Below are 21,655 nucleotides of genomic sequence, written 5' to 3' on the forward strand. Positions count from 1 at the left end.
TTGAGGGGGCAAAAAGATTACTAGTCGCCGTCGTGTCCCGAGACCTCTCTAAGATGCCAAGTTTGGCTGCTGATGTGACTGATGCCATGTCTGTCTTGATAGATCATCATGACTTAAGTTAAGAACAGATAAACCATCTTTAATCTGTCCAGAGTCGATTCCCGACTCTCGTCTCTGATTTTCAGCTCTCCTCTCAAAAGGCTGGTGAGCTGTCGTCTACGATCCATGAAAAGCTGCAGGAGCAAGAATCTTTGATTCAACAAAAGAAAGACAATGTTTCCCATTTTCGGACCTTAAAATTAACTCATGTTAAGGAAAACCAGAGAGCAGTAGAGATCGAACGGGAGATAGAACGTCTCAAGATGGAATTGACTGGAACTGCCCGGTCAAGAGAAGGACTCACTATTAAGATAAAGGAGATTTATCAAAAGAATGTGGAAATTGATCAGCAGAGAGAATCGGTCTCAAAAGAAATTCCTCGACTGAGGACTGAGAAGGCCAAAGAGGATGAAAAAATGGCCATGTCTAAGAAAGAGTGGGATGAGCTCCGGAGTCATTTTGTTTATCTGCAAAGAAAATGATAGGTAATGACTCTTATAAACTTTTGTACTCAATGAAAACAATGAATGAAATGCATGTCTCTATGGCTTCCGGTTATTTAACCATCTTTGGTTTTATTCTCCATTGTCTCCCACATTGTAGGATAATAAGTTTTTAAGTATCGGCCATTAATCGGTCGAGGGTGTCTTTCCCCGTCAAGATCTTGCAAATGATATGCGCCTCCTTTTAAGACTTTGTAAATCATAAATGGACCTTCCCAATTTGGTGACCATTTTCCATATTTTCGATCATTCATACCCATTGGGAGGACAGTCTTCCAAACCAAGTCACCTTCATCGAAGATTTTGGCCCTAACACGCTTGTTATATACCCTTGCTACTCGTCTCTTCTGAACTTGTATGTGGTCAAGAGCCCTTAACCTTACTTCGTCTAGGTCCTCCAATTCGACCAACATAGACTCATTATATTCAGCAGGGGTCAAATTGTTTTGCAATGCGAATCTCATTGACCGCACAGTCACTTCCATAGGCAAAACTGCATCATGACCATAGGTGAGCATGAATGGAGTCACACCTGTGCTTGACCGTTGAGAAGTCCTATATGCCCAAAGTGCTTCTGATAACAGTTCATGCCACACCCTAGGGTTATCTTCTACCATTTTTTTCAATGATGCCTTTTAGCGTCTTATTAGACGTCTCGGCTTGACCATTTCCTTGTGCAAAGTGAGGGGTTGAGTTTAAGAGCTTGATCCCGTACTCTGCTGCAAATGCCTGCACTTCTTTGGCAACAAGGGCTGAACCTCGATCAGTTGTGATTGATTCTGGGATCCCAAATCTATGAATAACATGTTGTTTGATAAAACGAATCACATCTTCTTGGTGCACTGACTTCATGGGCACCGCTTCGACCCACTTGGTAAAGTAGTCAGTTGCCACAATGATAAAACAATGTTGTTTAGAAGAAGGTGGATAAACTTTCCCTATCAAATCCATAGCCCAGCCTCTAAAAGGCCATGGTTTTATGATTGGTTGTAATTCAATCGCCGGGGCTCTATGGATTGGCCCATGCCTTTGACATGCTTGACATCCTCTGGCGTATGTGATACAATCTTTAAGCATCCCGGGCCAGTAATAAGCGTACCTTCTAATCAGCCACTTCATTTTTATTCCAGCTTGGTGAGCACCACATATCCCTTCATGGGTCTCTCCCATTACTTTCATGGCTTCTTTTTTACTGACACACCTTAAGAGTAGGTCATCTTTGATGCTTTTCCTGAATAGGTCTCCATCAATCATCACAAACTTAAGAGCTTTGATCTTTAGCTTCTTGTTAGCCTTAGGGTCTGGATTTTTGAGAAAATTGACAATTGGTGTTCTCCAATCATTCTCTTCCATATCCTCTTCCACCTTGATTGCAAAGACCTCTGCCAACAATTCTTCCCTCACCTTAACTGAGGGTAATGATCTTCTCTTTATTCTGATCAAATTCTCCATTATTCCTTCTGGCACCCTAACGCCAGATGCTATTTGAGCCAAATCATTGGCCTCTTTATTATGTAATCTATAAACATGCTTGACCTTTACCTCTGCAAATTCTTGTAGTAATTGCATGGCTATAGAGTGAAATGGTTTGAGGTGCCAACTTTGGCACTTGAAATTGCTGGACAACTGACCGATCACTAAACTTGAATCACCTATGATTTCAACGGTCTGTGCCCCCATCTCTAAGAGTATTTCAAGACCAATAATCAGAGCTTCATATTCTGCTTGATTGTTAGAACATTTGAAATCTAGAAAGAAAGAATATGTTGTTTTCCTGCCATTTGGTGCAATTATTACAACTCTAGCTCCCCCGACATCATTTGCGCTGGATCCGTCAAAGATTAGAGTCCAAGGAGTTAGTTGAATAGCACATAACTCCATTGCATCATAGACTCCCGGATCAACATCCAAGCATGGATGGTCAGCTAGGAAATCAGCAAGTGCTTGGCCCTTTACGGCCCTTTGAGGCACATATTGGAAACTGAATTCCATAAGGGCCAAGGACCACTTGCCTATTCGTCCAGAAATTATTGGACGAGAAAGCATATACTTAATTAAGTCAGTGGCACAAATCACATAAACTAAAACAAGTAGCATATATATTCTCAATTTGTGAGCAGCAAAATACAAAGCAAGACACATTTTTTCGATTGGCGTATATCGACGCTCAACCGGTGTCAAAATACGACTAAGGTAATACACTGCCTGTTCTTTCCCTACTTCATTATCTTGGGCTAACAAACTTCCGATTGACTCATCCGCGGCTGAAATATATAACTTCAGCGGTTGTTTCTTCCTAGGTGGCATAAGGATAGGAGGGTTAGCAAGATATTATTTGATTAATTCAAACACATGTTGGTGATGCTTTTCCCATCGAAAGTCTTCCTCTGATTTGAGCTTTAAGAGCGGAGAAAAGGTATGGATCTTTCCAGCACGGTTTGAAATAAACCTTCCCAAGTATGTGATTTGACCAATTAGTCTTTGTAACTCCTTCTTGTTGCAAGGTGGTTGAGCTTCGATGATCGCCCTAGCTTTATTCTTGTCGACCTCGATACCCCTCCGATGCACCAAGAACCCTAGAAAGTTCCCTGCTGTCACTCTAAAGGTGCATTTAAGTGGGTTCATCTTCAAACCATGGGTTCTCATTCTCTCAAATGATCTCCTCAAGTCGGCCAGATGTTTCGCCTTTATCGCTGATTTCATCACCACGTCGTCAATGTATACTTCCATAAATTTCCCAATCATGTTATGGAAGATTGCATTCATAGCTCGTTGATAAGTGGCTCCGGCATTCTTCAAACCAAAGGGCATTACCACCCATTCGAAAGTGCCTATGGCTCCCGGACATCTAAATGCCGTTTTGTTAACATCATCCTCTGCTATGAATATCTGGTTGTATCCTGAGTAACCATCCATGAATGACAGAATCTCATTCTTGGCGGCCGCATCAATCAATTGATCGGCCATGGGCATTGGATACTCATCTTTTGGAGTAGCTGAATTTAAATTCCTGAAGTCTACGCACACCCTAATATTTCCATTCTTCTTAACCACGGGAACGATATTGGATAGCCAATCGCAATACCTTGTGGTCCGGATGAATCCTGCTTTGAGCAACCTCTCAATTTCCTTCTTCACTTTCATAGTCACTTCTGTTGACATACGTCTAGGCGCTTGCTTGAACGGTCTAAAACCTTTTTTTATAGGTAGTCGATGCTCGACTAGCTGCCTTGGTAATCCCGGCATCTCAGTGTAATTCCAAGCAAAATAATCCTTATATTCTTTAAGCAACAAGATCAGTTCAGCTTTAAAGTCAGTAACTAGAAGATCACTTATGTAGGTTGGCCGAGGCTCTTCTTCTGCTCCCAAATTGATCTCCAACAAGGGATCCTGAACATCGGCTTTCAGATCCTCTAGCTTAGCTAGGGCTGCATCTAGCTCTTCTAGCTGAATAACATCTCGACAATCTCCTGACTCACCTTCTTCTATGATTTTGGCCATATTGGCCGACATATCACTCCACAACATTGCCCGTCTTTCGGTGAGATATGCTCTCAGCCGTGCCATGCTAGCTTTAAATGCTAGCATTTTCTCATTCTCCTTTTGGGCTTGGTCCATTAACAACCTGTTGTTCATCAACTTCAACTATTGGCCTTGGCTCGTAGATAACACTTGGCCTTGATAGTTCCTTGAATAAATCGGATAAGTCCCCGTCTATTAGATTTTTTCTCATCGTCGCCTTCTCAGGCTTGCCATACTTGTCACAACCAATGAGCCTCACAGGACTTATTTCCTCCTCATATAAAACTGCATCAACCACATGGACCCGAGCTTCGAAAGGCTTATTGTCTCCCCATATGACTTGGATTTCATCCCCATCCCAGAAAATCATAAACTGGTGAAGGGTAGAAGGGATGCAGAAATGTGGGTGTAACCAATCACGCCCAATCAAAGCGTTGTAAGCCGCCCTTGCGTCGACTACGAAGAATACAATCATGGTCTTACATTTTCCAACTGTCATTTCCAAGGTGACTACCCCTCTGGTCCTGGCTCTGCCCCCCGTGAAATTACTGACTGTCAAGTCAGTGGGAATCAAGTCATCTTCCGTTTTTTGCAGTAACCTCATGGTGTTCATCGGAAGGATATTAACTGCAGATCTATTATCTATCAGTGCCCGAGACACTGGCATCCCTTCTAGGAACACTCTGATATAGAGTGGTTTCAAGTGTTGAGACATTGTCGCAGAAAGCTTCTAAAAAATCACCCTAGCCGCCTGATCTCTCCCAATAGTCACTGAATCATCATCTCGTGGTTTTGCTCTTATCACAGCGACTTTCTGTTTCTTATCTTTAGAGCAACTCAGATGGGTTCTCAATAATCTCTGGAACTTCCTGACCTTCATCATCGATCACCTCGACGTCTCTTTCCATAGCGGAGGGTTGATCAGGTTTAGCCTCAAAAATATGAGGCAAGGTAAGAACCATATTACAATTCACAATTCCTTCAAATGAACCAAATTTGATACCCTTTGAACCATCATCCTGGTCATCCAGGTCGAGTTCATCATCACCAAATCCTGCTTCATCTTCAGCTTCTTTCATGGAGGAAGACGCACATTTCTCTTCAGTGCATCCATTTCCGTCTGCACTGTCTTCCTTGGATTTTCCTTTCGGATCACTTTTTGAATCTTGCTTGATAGGTTCTCTCCTAAGCAAAGTCACCTTCTCTGGCTGTGGAGCTGAATATTTTTCTTCCATTCTCTTTAACTCAGTTTTCATCCGCTGCCACCGTCTTACTTGAGTGCGAGTCATGAATGCTGGCGGGATATCCCCGACCCTAGAGAACTTTGGATGACTCACCCTTAACCATCAACCATCGTCAGTGACTGATGGCTTGACCATCCTTTGCCTATGGTTTGGTTGGTCAACTGATGTCTCAGCTTGGCGAGCCACATTTGAGTTATACTCTCTAGGCTTCCAGACAGCATGAGTGAGTTTCCTTGACTGATTGTTGGAGTTCACTTCTCGCATTCGCTTGTGATGCTCATTGGTATTAGACCTTCTATCAGGCCATGTTAATCGACTTGTCATAGGCACCCTAGACGAGGGTGACCTAGGTCTGTTTTCATGACGTGAACTTCCAGGACGTCCCCGAGTGTCGCTGTGGAACCTCTCTCGGTCCCTTCCAATGTCTGTCTTGCATTTAGGGCATAATCCTTGCTTGATCAGCGCCAGTTGAGCCTCCCGCAACTCCTTTTCTAAGTCATCCTTAGACCTTGGAGTTTCCTTAACCATTGGCTTTTTTCCTTCAGCCTTGCTTTCTCTGTTAGCTGAAGTATCCTCAAAATCAATTCTTCTCCGTGGCCTGTTGGCCATTGAGATTTCGACCATGTTACTGCTAACCAAGGCTGGAGATGGATCACTGTCAACGCTTATCACCTCTTTCTTCTTTTCTGGGAATTTCCATGCCCCCTTCTCGATCTGTGCCTGAATCACATTACGAAAGACAACACAATTATTAGTTGCGTGATTCCAGGAGTTATGATATTTGCAATACTCTCGACTTTTGATTTCATCAGCTGAAGGTATTTTATGTACCCCAGTGACTTTGATAATTTTATCAGACAACAGGTGGTCAAAGATTTGCTCTGCTTTACTTATATCGAAAGCATATTGTTTGCCAGCCTTAAAGATATTTCTTTTGGTTGAAGATGATGAGGGTTAAACACCGCTAACAGTCTCTAAGGGCTTAGCTAAAACTTTACATACATATGGTTTTTTTGAAATAATTTCAACAGCATCGACCTCTAGGTCATCATATACTGTATCAACCATGTGTATTTCATAATTAGGGTCCTTATAATAGGTCCCCCGAGAGGAGTTTTTCCTCTCGTTTTCCTTTCGCAAGATTTTTTCATACTTGGTAACCCTATCGGCTAATTGGAACAAATCTCCAAAATGGGTACCCTCAAACTTCTTTCGTAATTCAAAGTCTAAATCGCTAAGGGCCAAGTTGACAAACTCTTCTTCAGGCAAAGTAAGTTGGCACCTATTTCGTGCCTTCTTAAACCTAGCCAAAAATGTCTCAACATCCTCATTTGGTAACTGATGGATCCTAGATAGGTCGGACATAGAGACTTCTGGTTCTGTCCTATAGAACTGATCATGGAACACATCCTGCATCTGTTGCCAAGTGTGGATGGAATTTGGTGGCAAGTTTAGATACCACTTGAAGGCAGTCTCAGTGAGGGTGTTAGAGAATAGCTTCATTTTATACCAATCGTTGTTACTGAGTGGCCCACATTTTAATGTGAAACGGCCAATGTGCTCAAGAGTCGATTGGTTGCCTTCTCTTGAGAAGGTTGCAAAGTTTGGCACCCAAAATTTTTGGGGAAGATCCATCCGATCTATCCAGTCAGGAAATGGGTGCCTAAAAGTAGGTCGAGTAGCCCTTTTTAAAGCTGGTCCATACTGTTCTTGTATGACCTCAGCCAATTGCTCCCTAGTCATGACCATAGGTGGGACTTGGTTCTGAAAAGGGACCAGGCCAAGGGTTATGTCCCTCTTGCCCCCCTGGGTTCGCAGCCCGAGGTGGCAAGACTTGAGGTTGAAAATGAGGAGGTCGACCATTAGGTTGGTCATGATTCCTCCATCTTGGTTGTTGGTGACCATTCACTCCTTGCTCTATTGGATGGACTTGTGGTGGAATTGGAGCTACTGGTCGAGGACCATTAACCATGGGATGTGGTTGGGCACCTCTTTCTGGTTGACCAACTTGTTGAGGAGGAAACTGGTCCACGGGTCTATCATTCTGGTTTTCTAACCTAGGCGGCTGAGCAATAACCTGCCTATCAATACGAGTCACTAAGGCATTAATCACCTCATTCAGCTGTTGGAGCTGAGTATTAGTCATGTGGGATGAAGCCACCAATGGCTCCATATTTTTGTTAATTTCCCAAGCGACTTGGCGTTGGGAAGCCTCCACTCTACTTTCAAATCGTGTCACCATATTGCTGACACTTTCGGCCGCCATTTGGTGGCTGGCCTGATGTCCCTCTTCATGCTTAGACCCAGAATCTTGCATGATGGGAGCAGGTTGATTTTCTTCCTGATCTTCCCTTTGAGGGTTTGCTTGTCCAGCTGAAGTCTGAGTCTGTGACCTAGTCTTGACGACCATTCATGAATAAAACAAAGGTCCCACCGGGCGTGCCAAAGTTGTTTGGCTCACAAAGTGGTCTGAGGTCGCTAACCAATGAATGGCTGACCAAGAACGCGGGGGTGCCAGAGTCCTGATGGACTCGAATATCTCTTGCCAAACTATTCCTATTGGGTCGGGTCACTGACCTAAGGTGATTCAGGCGAAAGTTGGAGAGTAGGAATGACCCTCTCCTTAAGGTTGCTATTGCCTTTAAGAAAGGACTTTAAACATTTAAGATGAGTATCAATTAGAAGCAACTTAAACTGAACAATAAATATAACTGAATCTGCAAACCTTTCTTCATTGAACTTGACTGATTACAATGATGAATGAATTGCAAACTCTTGATTGAAATGGAAACTAAAGTATTGAATGCTGAAAGATAACTAAGTACTAAACGTATAGTGCTAAGCTGAACTTGCTGAAATAAAAGCTAAGTGCTAAGTGATATGAATGCTAAAGGTTGAACTTTAGAAATGGTCTTGGACCCCTTCCTTGTGAAGCTTGAGTGGGTATTTATAGAGGTTTCCACCTGGTGTTGTCCTTTTCAACCGTTTCTCTAGAAATTGATTGGTTGTAAACTGAAAGTGACCCTTCCTGACCACCTTGCTGAGCTGGTCAGGTTGACTGACTGGCACATCCTTCTATAGGCAAATTAAAGTATGTCTGACATAGTATTTTTAACTAAGTGGTGCCTTGTCTTTCATGCTTGATGATTTTGGTCTTCAAGCCATTTTCAGCTCTCTGCACCTGTCATGTCTGGCTTGATTTGTACATTAGCCTGGAGGCATCTGATTACTGACAATTCTGACTCTCCTCATCAGATATAGGTGAGAACCTTCCAATTGTAATTCTGAACTTCTGATATTGTCAAGTTGTCCTTTTCTATTTCAAGCTCTTTTCACGTTTCCAGACCTGACTTGTTGGGTTCTTAAATCATTGGGATTCCAGCCGATCTTCATTTGAATTACCCCAAAGATTCTTCAAGTGATTATGACCCGAGACCCCTAATCATAACCATATTTGGTCGTGAGTCTTGATCATGGCTGGTTATGAGTCTTTGGATAGACTCATGATCATGACCATTAAGACTGAAAGTCATAACCATATTGACTGAGAAGGTTTTGGCCTAAAACTTATGATCATGAAGACTGAGAGGATTTTCGCCTAAGTTCATGACCATAGTGACTGAGAAGATTTTGGCCTAAACTCATGATCATGACCATTGAGATTGAAAGTTATAACCATAGTGACTGAGAAGGTTTTGGCCTAAAACTTATGATCATGAAGACTGAGAGGATTTTCGCCTAAGTTCATGACCATAGGACTGAGACTCTTATGACCATAGTGACTGAGAGAAATATGGCCTAAAACTCATGATCATAGTGACTGAGAATGAAAGTCATAACCATACTGACTGAGAAGGTTTTGGCCTAAACTCATGACCATGGGACTGAGACTCTTATGACCATAGTGACTGAGAATTACCCCAAAGATTCTTCAAGTGATTATGACCCGAGACCCCTAATCATAACCATATTTGGTCATGAGTCTTGATCATGGCTGGTTATGAGTCTTTGGAGAGACTCATGATCATAACCATTAAGACTGAAAGTCATAACCATAGTGACTGAGAAGGTTTTGGCCTAAAACTTATGATCATGAAGACTGAGAGGATTTTCGCCTAAGTTCATGACCATAGTGACTGAGAAGATTTTGGCCTAAACTCATGATCATGACCATTGAGATTGAAAGTTATAACCATAGTGACTGAGAAGGTTTTGGCCTAAAACTTATGATCATGAAGACTGAGAGGATTTTCGCCTAAGTTCATGACTATAGTGACTAAGAAGATTTTCGCCTAAGACTTATGATCATGACCATTGAGACTGAGAGTCCCAATTATGACCGGTTATGAGCTCAAAACCTCATCTCAGCTTTAATGGCCTGAAAATTCCACTCTTCTTCCTTCTCAACCTTAAATCGGATCACTATGATTAGAAATTAATCTTTCGCTCTGATGATCGGACCTTGTAATTTCTGACCACGTGGCTTGATTGCCTCGAATTATATTTTAGGTGTTAACACTTGTAATACCAAATTTCTCGACGTGATGAATTACGCTGGAACCCAGGTTATCGTTGTCTGTTGAAATGACTTGTATCATGGAGTTATTGGAGAGCTGGGTAGTTGGGTCATTTCATAACAATATAAATGGGCAGTTTGGGAATCAAAAGATAATCTACAGTAAAATTTCATGTCCATGTCAACATTAGAGAAAACTCCATTAATTTAGAAAAGTAAAATTTGACTCCATCTATTTATTGTTTGACCCCAAAGCACCATTTTTTTTGAATTACCCCTTTCTTTTTCTGGTGGCCCATCATCCATGGGCCTATAAATTTTGAGGCGTTAGGCGACCTCCTATGTCGCCTTGATTGAGGGTCGGCCTGGACTTATATAAGAGAAATTATTATTCAGTTAGTGGACTACATCAATTAATTTTAGACACATATAATAAAATTTTATTTTTATATTTAATTTGCCACATCAGCTTTGCAATACCTCTCTCCCCTTTCTGCCTCCCCAATCGGCTCCACCCCTCTCTCTGTGCAACTACAAACTACAAAAGCTACAAGAATCACAAGATCAAAACCCATAAATTTCAGTTTATTTATCTGTCTGCATGAATCAAAAGTTCAAAACCTATTACCTATATCAAAACCCATATCGGCACAACAAATAATAAAGGTATAAAAAACCAAGTGAGAACAAATTGTGAGACATGTATGGGGAAAGCCAATGGCAACCAAACAAGACTTCAAAATCCAAAACAATAGAAATTAATATATAAAAACATCTGACCCATTACCTATATCAAAACCCTTATCGGCATAACAAATAGTAATAAAGGTATAAAAAACCAAGTGAGAACAAATTGTGAGACATGTATGGGGAAAGCCAATGGCAACCAAACAAGACTTCAAAATCCAAAAACAACAGAAATTAATATATAAGAACATCTTTAGGGAATTGAGGCTTAAATAAAAGATATTGGTTAGGGAGAATGAAGATGTTATAACAGAAATATGTTGAGACATATTTTAGTGGTATATAAAAAAGTGGGGGAAAAACCACACTATCCAAGTTCTGCAACTAACCACATGAATTAAATTCCATGCAAAATAACCCCATTATTTAACTAGACAAATAACTCCAATTCAATCAAATGACTTCATTAATCATGAAGATAAAAATTGCCATTGTTTTTTTACCCAAAATAAATAAATAATACTAATGATAATAACAACAAATTGGGAAGAAAAATTAGCTGTTCTTTGGAATCACATAGAGTTACTCATTGTTACTTCTTCCTCTCCTTGCAAAGTTGCACCAATTCCTCCACCACGCGATCTATCTCCCCCTCTCCTTTCAATTTTTGTATCTCACTTAATTCTCTTGATTTTATCCTTACATCTTTCCCATTTTCCTCCACCACCACCTTTCTTATCACTTGTGCTATCTCCTCTCTCTTGAGTCTCCCATTCTTGTCTCTCATGACCTCCACACCAACACCAACCTCTTCCATTAGTCTAGAATTCAGAGGCTGGCCAATATGCAAGGGCATGCCTATGATTGGAACACCATACTTCATGCTTTCCATTACAGAACCCCATCCACAGTGACTCACAAAGCCGCCAGTGCTCGAATGTCGCAGAATTTTCAACTGCGGGGCCCATCCCTCAACAACCATTCCTCTCCCCCGTACCCTCTCAAGGAACCCCTCAGGTAGTGCCTCTTCAACCCTAATTTTCTCTCCCACAGGAAACCTAACAACCCATATGAAGTTCACCTTGCTGAGCTCTACCCCACGGGCTACCTCTTCCATCTCCTCCTTGGACACAAAACACTCACTGCCAAACGAAACAAACACAGCAGAAGACTCTTCTTTCATGTCAAGCCACTGGATGATCTCTGTATGCTCGTTTTCGTTGACAGGTTCTTCAACAAGTGGACCGACGGGGACCGTCTTCTTCCCGGTTAATTTGGAGAGATATTCTATATATTTTCCCTCAATCTCCGTAAAAGTCTTGATCAGAATAATGTTACAAGATCGTTTGGTGGCTTCAAGGAATCGATCTATTTCTTTGGAATCATTTTCGGAGGACTCAGGGGATTGGCGAGGCTTTAGACTCTCGAAGTTTCTAAGAGGTATTTCTGGAAATGGGTAGTTTTCTCCTCGTTTATCGAGCATGTGAAAGGCTAAAGAAGCCATCACTGCTCCGGTAGGTTGGAACTGAACGGCAGGAATATCAAGCGACGAAGAGATGGCCGGTGCCCATTGTTGATTGTAGTCGTATATGACCAAGTCCGGGTTCAGGGTCCGAAGGATGTTGGAGAAGGTAGGACTAGCCATCTCAAAGGCATCTTTGAGGGTGGGCATGAGATGGGTTGGGAGGCCATTGGTTGTGTGGTAATGAGGAGGGAGTTCAGGCATGGATGGAAGATGGAGTTCTACTAGTTGTATCAAGTGAGAGTACTTTTCAGGAAGCCTTTTCCTGATGGAGCTGAGATTGATAGGCGTTGAACAAAAGTATATGTGGAAGTTTCTGTCTGCGAGTCTTTTTGCTAGCTCAAGGAAGGGAGATATGTGGCCATGGGCTAACCATGGTAACATCAAGACACTGATACTGCTCTGTCTAGTATCCATGATCTCTGTGTGTGTTTGTGTGTGTGTTTTGATGATTGTTGAAATACGAAGTGTCTGTGGATATTCTTGAGGAAAGAAAAGAAAGCTATGAATGTGTGTCACAGTTGAAATTTCATATATCATTGTCATCCTTGTCATTAATGTCACCATCATCTTTTTTGGTGGTATCAATTGGATGTAGTCATTTTCATTCTAGAACGAGTTAGAACTAAGGACAAGGACAGCCTTGTCTCGATTAGATTTTGAAGTATCTAATTTGTAATGAATTGCCACTTTCACAATTATTGTAGGATGTACAGGCCATGTCTACGCAGACACTTTGTTGATGAAGTCAAGGGATAAATGTAACTTCTCCTGCTTAGTGGCCTAGTTGATTTAAAAATCCATTTCTCTTTATTTTGTTGATATTTTCATATAACCAAACAGAACTTACAGAAAAATATTCACCGAACAGAAAACGCTCTCACCTCTCTCTACCTTTCTCTCTTTAAACTAGCCTTGTTTTCTTCCTTCTGTACTCCCTGCTCCATTTGATGGGAGTGGGGAGTTGCTAGCTTGTCTCCTGCGATAACAATAAATTCGGCGTGTTCAAATAAATGTGCTTTGGGAATATTTTTTACGTAGTTTTTATTTTTGTTCGGCTAAATCTATTTGTTTCGTTTTCGGCTCGCCTGGGTAAATCTTTTGTTTTTCTCCGGCTAGATCTTTGATCTAGGCTGATTTGGGTTTTCCCCTCCTAGATTTAATCTTTTCTCCTTGATTGGATCTTGTGTGGGGTTTTATGTGTCGGAGAGCCTTGTGGTTGTAGTTTTAGAGCGGTTGCCGTATTGATAGTCAGTCCTTTTGGTCTCTCCAGTTTGCTGCGTTCTTTCATGGTGGTTCCATTTGCAAAGTGTTGGGCTCTATTTCCTCCACAAATCTAACGTCTGTTCTTAATTTATTTGTTTTGTTTCAAGATTTGTATGCCTTTTCTGCCTTGACTTTATGTCTCTGTACTGCTCTGTATTGCTATCTTGGCTTTAGGCCTTTAGGCCTTTGTGCCTTTGAATGACAAAAAAAAAAAAAAAAAAAAAAAAAAACTTGCATGGATTGTGTCCGGAAAGAAACCATACTTTCCGGACATAGATAGTAAGAGAATCTGTGAAAAATAGATATAGAAAGGAAGTGAAAATTAAATTCTATTTAAACAGCAGACATAGTATTGAGTTTTACTCCACAATTTCATATTTGACCATTTCAACACTTGAAACAACTTTCATTTTTTCAGAATTTTTTGTCAAAATTGAGCATAAGGGCATTTTGGGAATTTTACATAAGAAACAAAACCGAACTTAAAAAAGGAAAAATCAACAGAAAAAGAAAATTTATAAAAATGGAAAAAAAAAAAAAAACTTGTCATTACACTATCGGCGAGTTGTAGGACAATCGACGTGGGTTTTAACTCCAGTTGAGGACACCAATTCACGACCAGACCTTTCGAAACCGACGTGTTCTTGAAATTACTCGGGAGCTTCCTCTCTTCGGAAGCTCTGACTACCCACAAGAAGCGACTTTTGTGAAGGAATCATTTTGCACAGTGAAGGGGAAGAAGTCCGGACACCCCGATTATCAAAAAAAAAAATTATAAAAATTAATTAACAAATAGCAGAGACAATAAATCTCAACATGTGACGAAGGCAATGAGTCATATATATCATCGCTGGAATAGCACCAAGTTTGTGTCTTTGTTTTTGGCATGCACCCAGTAAAGGTGAAGGTACACTTCTAAATAGTGTTAGACAATTCTTAATTTTAATTTTTTTTTTTAATTATTATTTCGGACATTTGACTTTCACATCTTAAATACTTGGTAAATATATTCTTAAATACTCGATCAATACATCCTGCACACTTCCTCTACACATTGTTCTATTGGAAGCTTATAAACATATATCATAGTATTCTAACCTCTTTTTCTTTTAAGAATTTGATATTAAACACATGTCACATATTATACAGAAAAACAAACGACAAAATAAGACAAAATAAGAGAGTAATGTCATACATAAATTATATAATAAAATATATTATTTTTATATTTGAATAGTTTCAACTTCTAACTTAATGAGACTTTATTACAGAAATTATAAAAATCTAATCTATAATTGTCTTAAAAACTCTGTAGATATATAAATAAAAACTTATATTTACATTAGCTGTGTCTTAACCTTTTTAAAAATTTGATGTGTCAGTATATATTCCAATTTCGTGTCATGTGATGAACCTATGTATCATAAAAATAAAAATAAAGTTACTTAGGGCCCGTTTGGCATGCGTTTTACTTTAGGCGTTTTGTTTTTGGCTAAAACAGAAATAACGTTTTTACTATTAAAGTGTTTTGGCAAAAATCGGAAGCACGTTTGGGAACGATGTTTTGCTGTAGAAATGTTGGAAACAAAAATATGCAAAACACGTTTGGTAAGTCATGCGTTTCAAGAATTTTAAAAACGAAACATGTTTGGTAACTCCAACTGTTGTAAACAAAATAAAACAGAAATAAAAAATATGTTTGGTTATCATTGTTTTTAATTTATTTTTATAAATTTTAAATTTATTTATAAATTTATTTCTATATAAATAGTCTATATATTTTTAATAAATTTATTGAAATTTGAACACACACACACACACACACATATATATATATATATATAACCAAAATGTAATTACAGAAACAACTGCTTTAGCGAAAATGTAGAATGTTAGTTCTAATAATTGAACCAATAATTTCAACCATTTTGCATGTTATCTTGATCTGAAACTACACTTCAAGTTATTTGAAATTTCTTGATATAGTTTGTTCCTTTGGTGATGATTGTCCATAGGTTTGTATTTCATTCATTTTGCTCATTTTTCGCATTAGCGAAAGAAGAAAAAAAAATACTACACAGCTCTGATAATAATTTTCGACTCTTGTAAGTTTACACTGGTGGGAATTTAACTCCAAAATACAGATTCTTGCCTTCTCTTTTGTAAAAAAATGTAAACCCCCACCAAATTATATATATATATATATATATATATATATATATATATATATATTAATTTTTGCAATAACTTATTTGCAAGTTATTTGCAATAACCTACTTCAAATTTATTATCATTATACCTGTATAGTCCAATTCAATATTAAAAATAAATAATCTCTAGTCACATTTTACTATACTACATGAGAGTCAACATTTGTAAAAAAATTTGCAATAACCTATTTACAAGTTCTTTGCAATAACCTGCTTCAATTTTATTATCATTATACCTGTATAGTCCAACTCAATATTAAAAATAAATAATCTCTAGTCATATTTTATTATACTACATGAGAGTCAACATTTGTAAAAAAAATTTGCAATAACCTATTTACAAGTTCTTTGCAATAACCTGCTTCAATTTTATTATCTTGATACCTGTATAATCCAACACAACATTAAAATAAAAACAAACTCAATTGAAAGCATAATTGAAATAGAGTGTATAACATTTACAAGTCCTGAAATATTCAACCAACAAATTAAACACGTTTAAGTTGTACATAAAACGTTTGGAACAAAGCATTAACAATAAGTAGTTGTCACTAAAAATTAATAAGAAGTTCATAAAGTGGATAACAATGGCAACGACACATCATCTTCATAACAGCACATGTGGCCTTCAAGAGAACATCAACACACTTCATATCTGCAATAATAGCATTTAAGTTGAATTATATATCTGCAAAAAATATTTATATTACATATATATATTGCAAGCTCACAATAGTAACAAATATATTACATATAAAAGAAAAAATATACCATCACCTTCAGAAGGATCAAGAGTGCTGAAGAGAATTCCAAATCTGATCAGCAATAGTATTACGCAATTGATCCATTTCTCGAAGCTGAGCCGAAGGCACATGCTCAACAATCTCATCATCTTCACCATCACTTTGAGGAGGATCATTACCATCAAATATGTCATTAGGCTGATGCTGATTTTTGATAAAATTATGTAATGTGCAACAAGCCATTACAATCAATACTTGTGTTGAAAACTTATAAGGAGGCATTGCCCTCAAAATAGCGAATCTCATCTTCAATAACCCAAAGCATCGCTCAATTATATCTCTCAAAGATGAATGCCTATGATTGAACACTTCCTCCCGACCACGAGGTTGTCTAGTCCTACGGTATTCCTGAAAGTGGTAAGTATGACCTCGAAATGGGGCCAAATAACCAGGCTTATTGGCATACCCTGAGTCCACCAAATAATACTTACCTGTCATGTTTAGAATACATAAAGATATATACAGTATGATAAACTAACCATATATTAAGTGAATTTATAAAAAAATATTACCTGCTGGTGGAGCTAGAAAGTTCATTGCCTCATTTTCAGTACACTCATTTAGGATTCTCGAATCATTAGCTGAGCCTTCCCACCCAGCTAGCACATATGTGAACCTCATGTCAAAGTCACATACAGCCATTACATTTTGTGTGGTATAACCCTTTCTACCACGAAATGGAAGTTGTGTACTTGCTGGCAGAGTTACAGGAATGTGGGTTCCATCTATAGCTCCCACACAATGCCTGAAGTAAGGGTAAAACCTAGAAGACTCTCTAATCTTATTCGGAATCACAGAAAAATTAGGAGGGGTAATGATATGGGTGCCCAACTGACATACTGCATGCAACACAACATGGAAGTGTCTAGAAATGGTTTCAGTGGAGTGTTGAAATCTCTCTGCTACAACACGATTCCTTTGATTATGAGATAAAGTGAGCAAAAAGATTGCCACTTGTTCATAAACAGTTAAAAATTTAGAATCCTTCAGCCCTATACCTTTCAGGGTACTACACAATATTCTAAAAACTTCAGGGTACATCTTAAAATTTTCATAACATCTTTCTCTATGGCCGTTTAAAATTTCCATAACATATGTTTCCCCTTGTAAAATGGAATCCCTACAACGCCTTTTTTGATAGAAGTTCTGCTCTTCTAAAAGAGCAGCAAATATTAAGACACATCCATTGCCCTATTTAAAGATTTAATACAAGCAAAACATTTAAGTTAATAAGCAAATCAATTAAATAATAAACAAAACATTTAAATAATAAAACAAACATTTAAATAATGGTATTAAAGTATTTGAGTACTAACAGGCATCCAAGAAATAAAAGTATTTAAGTTATTATAGCCATCCAAATGTGAGATAATAAAAGTATTTAAGTTATTACAGCAATCCAGATGTGAGATAATAAAAATATTTAAGTTATTACAGTAATCCAAATGTGAGATAATAAAAGTATTTAAGTTATTACAGTTATCCAGATGTGAGATAATAAAAATATTTAAGTTATTATAGTCATCCAAATGTGAGATAATAAAAGTATTTAAGTTATTACAGTCATCCAAATGTGAGATAGTAATAAGTTAAACGATGACACAAAACACAATCATCCATAAAGAAAAACTCAAACATTCAGTGCCCAACCAATTCTTACATCCTCAGGTGCCGAAAGAGAAAATTTCTGCCACTTCTCAGAATCATGTAATAACTTCGATACCTTAGCGAATTGGGCCATCTCAATTCCAGGTAATTTTTGTAAAAGGAGCATGGAGGCGTTAAACATTTCATAATCTCTATCCTTTTTTGAGGGAGAGAGAACTTCATCATCTCATTTCTCACATGAAGATACACGAGTAGAAGTAGAATATGCTTTAGCTGCTTTCTCTATTGCAGCTTCCATTCTCTCAGCTCTCCTCTCAGAATTCTTATTCATGTTTGACAAGAGTGCAGCTATACCAGGAGATAAAACATCTCTTTTGGCTTTCTTACCTTTACGTAAAGGTGGGGGACTGACCTCACAACCCTCTTCCTCATCATCGTCATCATTGGGAGTGGGCAAAATGATTGTGGGTGGTGCTGTAGTGGATGGGTGGGCATGCATCCCTCTTGCATATGTATCCCCAAATATAGTCGACATCTTGTCAAAATGCTTACATCCATACTTTTTATACTTATTTGCATTCGTAACAACCTACAAATTTTGTTACAATATTAACCACATAACCAATAATATACAAGATTTTATTATTTATTTATGACTAATAATTAAATTACTAACCTTGCACAACCTGTCCCATCTCTCTTCCTCAACTATAACCATGCCCGTCTCATGGTTATATCCCACGCCAGTCTCCGATAATAATTTCTTAAACTCAGTATAAATTTTCCTCAAACCATTAAACTTATTCCGAAGTTGGGTTAAACCAAATTTTCTCCCCGTATGAACATTCATTTGTTTGACTAAATTACTCCAACCACTTTTACTAAATGTTGTGCCACTACGATTATTAGCCTTAACTTCTTCCACCATAATATTCACGAATTTTTCAATGAGTGACTCATCCCATAACAATTTTCCATCGTTCGTAACTTCAGCCACTTCTTCAATTGTGAGAGAATCACCGCATTGTTCCACATTCTCCACATTCATATCCATCTAACATATTAATAACAACACAATAATTAATAACAAAAAAAAAAAATAATAGTACACATACGTGAGAGGAGAAAGGAAGCACTCTTACTCACAAAATTTCACTAATAATTTTGGGTGAGATTTGTCCAAACTCAAAGGAGTTTCAATGATATTGTAATCCAAACTTAGGGGTGTATGTGAAATTCGCCGTAAAATGTTAGTACTTTGACATTTGAGACAGGTTTGTCATGCATGTCACTGTGGTAAACAAACAAGTAGTATTAAAGAATGATCAATTGATAGGTTAAACCACTGAGGCCTCTGCTTTCTTTAGAGATTGGTATTTCCCAAAATAATATGTTCTTCCAAACTACAGGGAATTATATAAATTATGTGTGTTGCATTTAACCATTTTATGAAATATAGGTCAAACAAAAGAATGAAATTGACATTTCAAAGAACCTCTTTCTAATAGAAGAAAAGTAACTTTGTCCAAGTCAAAAACAAGTCTGTTATTCTACCACAGACACTATTACCCACAATATAATCATTTGTACATGTTAAAATTTGTATGTAAAGGTTAGGGAGTACAAGTCTGTTCAAACTCTTTTCCTTCATTGCATGGGAATCAATTGGATGTTTCTAAGGAACAAGACACCTAGTGAGAGTAATATTAAAACAGTCAATTTCCACTTCATAGGAAACTTAAAGGATGTTTCCCCTTCCAACGAATTGACTGAGATTCTTCTGAGTAAAAAGGTTTGTTCCTAGCACAAGTAGGTACGCTAACTAATCTGCACGCCACATTTTGGCATTATAACTAATCTCACATTTCTATGTTCACCATTTACCACATCCATATGTGCACATTTCTGTCAATAGCAAATTCAAAGTGTACATTAACATATAGAGCAGAATTTGGGGAATTTCGTATTAGATTCTTTCAACAAGGTACCTCTTACCCAATGTTGAGAGAGAATTTTCTGATTCAACAAATCATGGTGGTCTTTTCATTCAAATTTAGTAAAAAATGTAGTATAAATATGTAATCTGATTCAACATGTGAGGTTTTATTACACTTCCTTGCATTAGATATTTTTTTGTTTTGTCCTCGTCTTAAATTAAATTTTTTTTGTTACATCCACATTGTGAAACCAGCTCACTCAATTTTTTTTTTTTTTTTTGTCACTAGTCACTTCAAGAGAGCAGTTACAAAATGATGAAAGGGCAAATACCCTGATTCAAATAAATTAATAGCATATATATGAATAAGAAAAATGTCTATGCCTAAGATATTATAATTGGTTCAATCTCAAGGGTGAAGGAAGGAAGCGTACACAGTAAACTCTCTTATTTAGTCCTTTAAGTTCAATTGATAAATGAGTTCTATTAATCTATCTAATCAATATTTGATTCTTAGTAATTGTTATATAATAATTTATCGGTGGCTTATGCATAAACTTCTAGATCATGTGTGCATAAATCAGTAGTAAATTGTCAAAGAAACGTACGGTGGGCTTTTAAAGAAGGCATCGCCTCATGATACATTTCAGATTTAATCATTGGGCTTCAATTCAATCTCATTTTAGATGTTCATTGGCATCTACATTTCAGATTTGATCATCATATATCAATTCAATCTCATTTTAGAAGTTCATTGCCATCCCTTTAAAAGTTGTTCTCGATCATCGAGACAGACAAGGCTTCAATTTAAAGGTGGGGACTTGAATCATAACAGTATGATTTAAATATTGTTGTTAACAAGTTGCACTACATGTGGCTACAATGGCCAATCTCATGTGACCTCTGATATGTATTTACTTAAAATGTTTGGAAATGGTAAAAGAAGGGGAAAAAACTTGAATTTAAATGCCGAAAAGAATGAAAAAATATAACAAAAAAGAAAAGAAGAGAGGCGAGGAAAATAAAGATAAAAAAAATGTTAAAAAGAGAAGAACGCGCTTTATTTTTTGTTGCTTAAATTTGTATCTAGTGGTACTTGAAAACAGTATAATTATTACCATATCATCATGTCATATAACAAATCTATATTGAGGTCCATGTCCTTGTGCAAAGCACATACCCCTTTACTAGTAACATAATTAGAAATGCATTACTCACTTTGTGCCTTGGAATGCTTCGTGCATATACTTAACATCTTGAGCAGATATCACGAGCATAGGGTGTTTTGTTCAAAATTTGTTTAAGTACAGAACTTGGAAGGAAACTAATGGGAACGCTTATTGAAAGACAATGAGGGTCGATATAGAAGAGCATAAATTGATTAAAATATATATACATATATATGTGTGTGTGTGTGTGTGTGTATACTGTTACATGTTCCAAATGAAAATAAACAGGACAAATAATCCACACAACAAAACAAGATAGGGACTCCACACAACTTATTCTAGCTTGAAAACCAATGTACAACTTTTGTCATGACCAATGTGAACATATATCCTTTTTTTGAATTAGATACCAAGGAGTTCATTCCATGTCCCCTTGACATGGAAGTGTTGCAAAGTATTGATTAAAACAAGGCATCTCTTTTGGTTGCTAGGGCGAAAGGGCCTATTTTACCTTTTTTTTTTTTTTTTTTTTTTTTTTTTTTTTCATAAGGTGTTCCAGAGATTTTCTTA

General features: G+C 37.8%; 4 protein-coding genes across 4 annotated transcripts; all 4 read right to left on the reverse strand.

Annotated features, from left to right (window-relative positions):
- Nucleotides 1-658: 658 nt before the first annotated feature.
- On the reverse strand, nt 659-2,909 carry LOC132269996 (uncharacterized). Its single transcript, XM_059771222.1, has 2 exons — nt 1,217-2,909; nt 659-1,095 (listed from the first exon to the last, which is right to left on the reverse strand). Exons 1-2 carry the CDS (start codon nt 2,907-2,909, stop codon nt 659-661), a joined length of 2,130 nt encoding a protein of 709 aa, XP_059627205.1.
- Nucleotides 2,910-11,037: 8,128 nt separating this feature from the next.
- On the reverse strand, nt 11,038-12,595 carry LOC132271147 (UDP-glucosyltransferase 29-like). The gene has a single exon (XM_059772432.1). The coding sequence runs from the start codon at nt 12,508-12,510 to the stop codon at nt 11,164-11,166; it is 1,347 nt and encodes a 448-aa protein (XP_059628415.1). The 5' UTR covers nt 12,511-12,595; the 3' UTR covers nt 11,038-11,163.
- A 3,762-nt stretch (nt 12,596-16,357) lies between these two features.
- Nucleotides 16,358-18,113, reverse strand: LOC132269997 (protein ALP1-like). Its single transcript, XM_059771223.1, has 3 exons — nt 18,033-18,113; nt 16,885-17,563; nt 16,358-16,803 (listed from the first exon to the last, which is right to left on the reverse strand). Exons 1-3 carry the CDS (start codon nt 18,111-18,113, stop codon nt 16,358-16,360), a joined length of 1,206 nt encoding a protein of 401 aa, XP_059627206.1.
- A 93-nt stretch (nt 18,114-18,206) lies between these two features.
- On the reverse strand, nt 18,207-19,034 carry LOC132269999 (uncharacterized). Its single transcript, XM_059771224.1, has 2 exons — nt 18,657-19,034; nt 18,207-18,569 (listed from the first exon to the last, which is right to left on the reverse strand). The coding sequence occupies exons 1-2, from the start codon at nt 19,032-19,034 to the stop codon at nt 18,207-18,209; spliced, it is 741 nt and encodes a 246-aa protein (XP_059627207.1).
- Between the last annotated feature and the right edge of the window lie 2,621 nt (nt 19,035-21,655).

This window comes from Cornus florida, unplaced genomic scaffold (genome assembly GCF_030987335.1).
Source record: "Cornus florida cultivar Cherokee Brave unplaced genomic scaffold, ASM3098733v1 CherokeeBrave_3.0.0_Hap2_Chr08, whole genome shotgun sequence".
Taxonomy (NCBI): domain Eukaryota; kingdom Viridiplantae; phylum Streptophyta; class Magnoliopsida; order Cornales; family Cornaceae; genus Cornus; species Cornus florida.

Excerpts from the sequence above, each read along its gene's own strand:
- LOC132269996 (XM_059771222.1), bottom strand. The coding sequence starts at position 2,909 with ATGCCACCTAGGAAGAAACAACCGCTGAAGTTATATATTTCAGCCGCG. Across the intron at positions 1,096-1,216 it reads AGGCATCATTGAAAAAAATG|TTTTGCCTATGGAAGTGACT; the intron begins GTAGAAGATAAC and ends GTCATGATGCAG.
- LOC132271147 (XM_059772432.1), bottom strand. The coding sequence starts at position 12,510 with ATGGATACTAGACAGAGCAGTATCAGTGTCTTGATGTTACCATGGTTA.
- LOC132269997 (XM_059771223.1), bottom strand. The coding sequence starts at position 18,113 with ATGGCCCAATTCGCTAAGGTATCGAAGTTATTACATGATTCTGAGAAG. Across the intron at positions 17,564-18,032 it reads CTCTTTCGGCACCTGAGGAT|GGCAATGGATGTGTCTTAAT; the intron begins GTAAGAATTGGT and ends ATCTTTAAATAG. Across the intron at positions 16,804-16,884 it reads CTTTCTAGCTCCACCAGCAG|GTAAGTATTATTTGGTGGAC; the intron begins GTAATATTTTTT and ends TAAACATGACAG.
- LOC132269999 (XM_059771224.1), bottom strand. The coding sequence starts at position 19,034 with ATGGATATGAATGTGGAGAATGTGGAACAATGCGGTGATTCTCTCACA. Across the intron at positions 18,570-18,656 it reads GATGGGACAGGTTGTGCAAG|GTTGTTACGAATGCAAATAA; the intron begins GTTAGTAATTTA and ends CAAAATTTGTAG.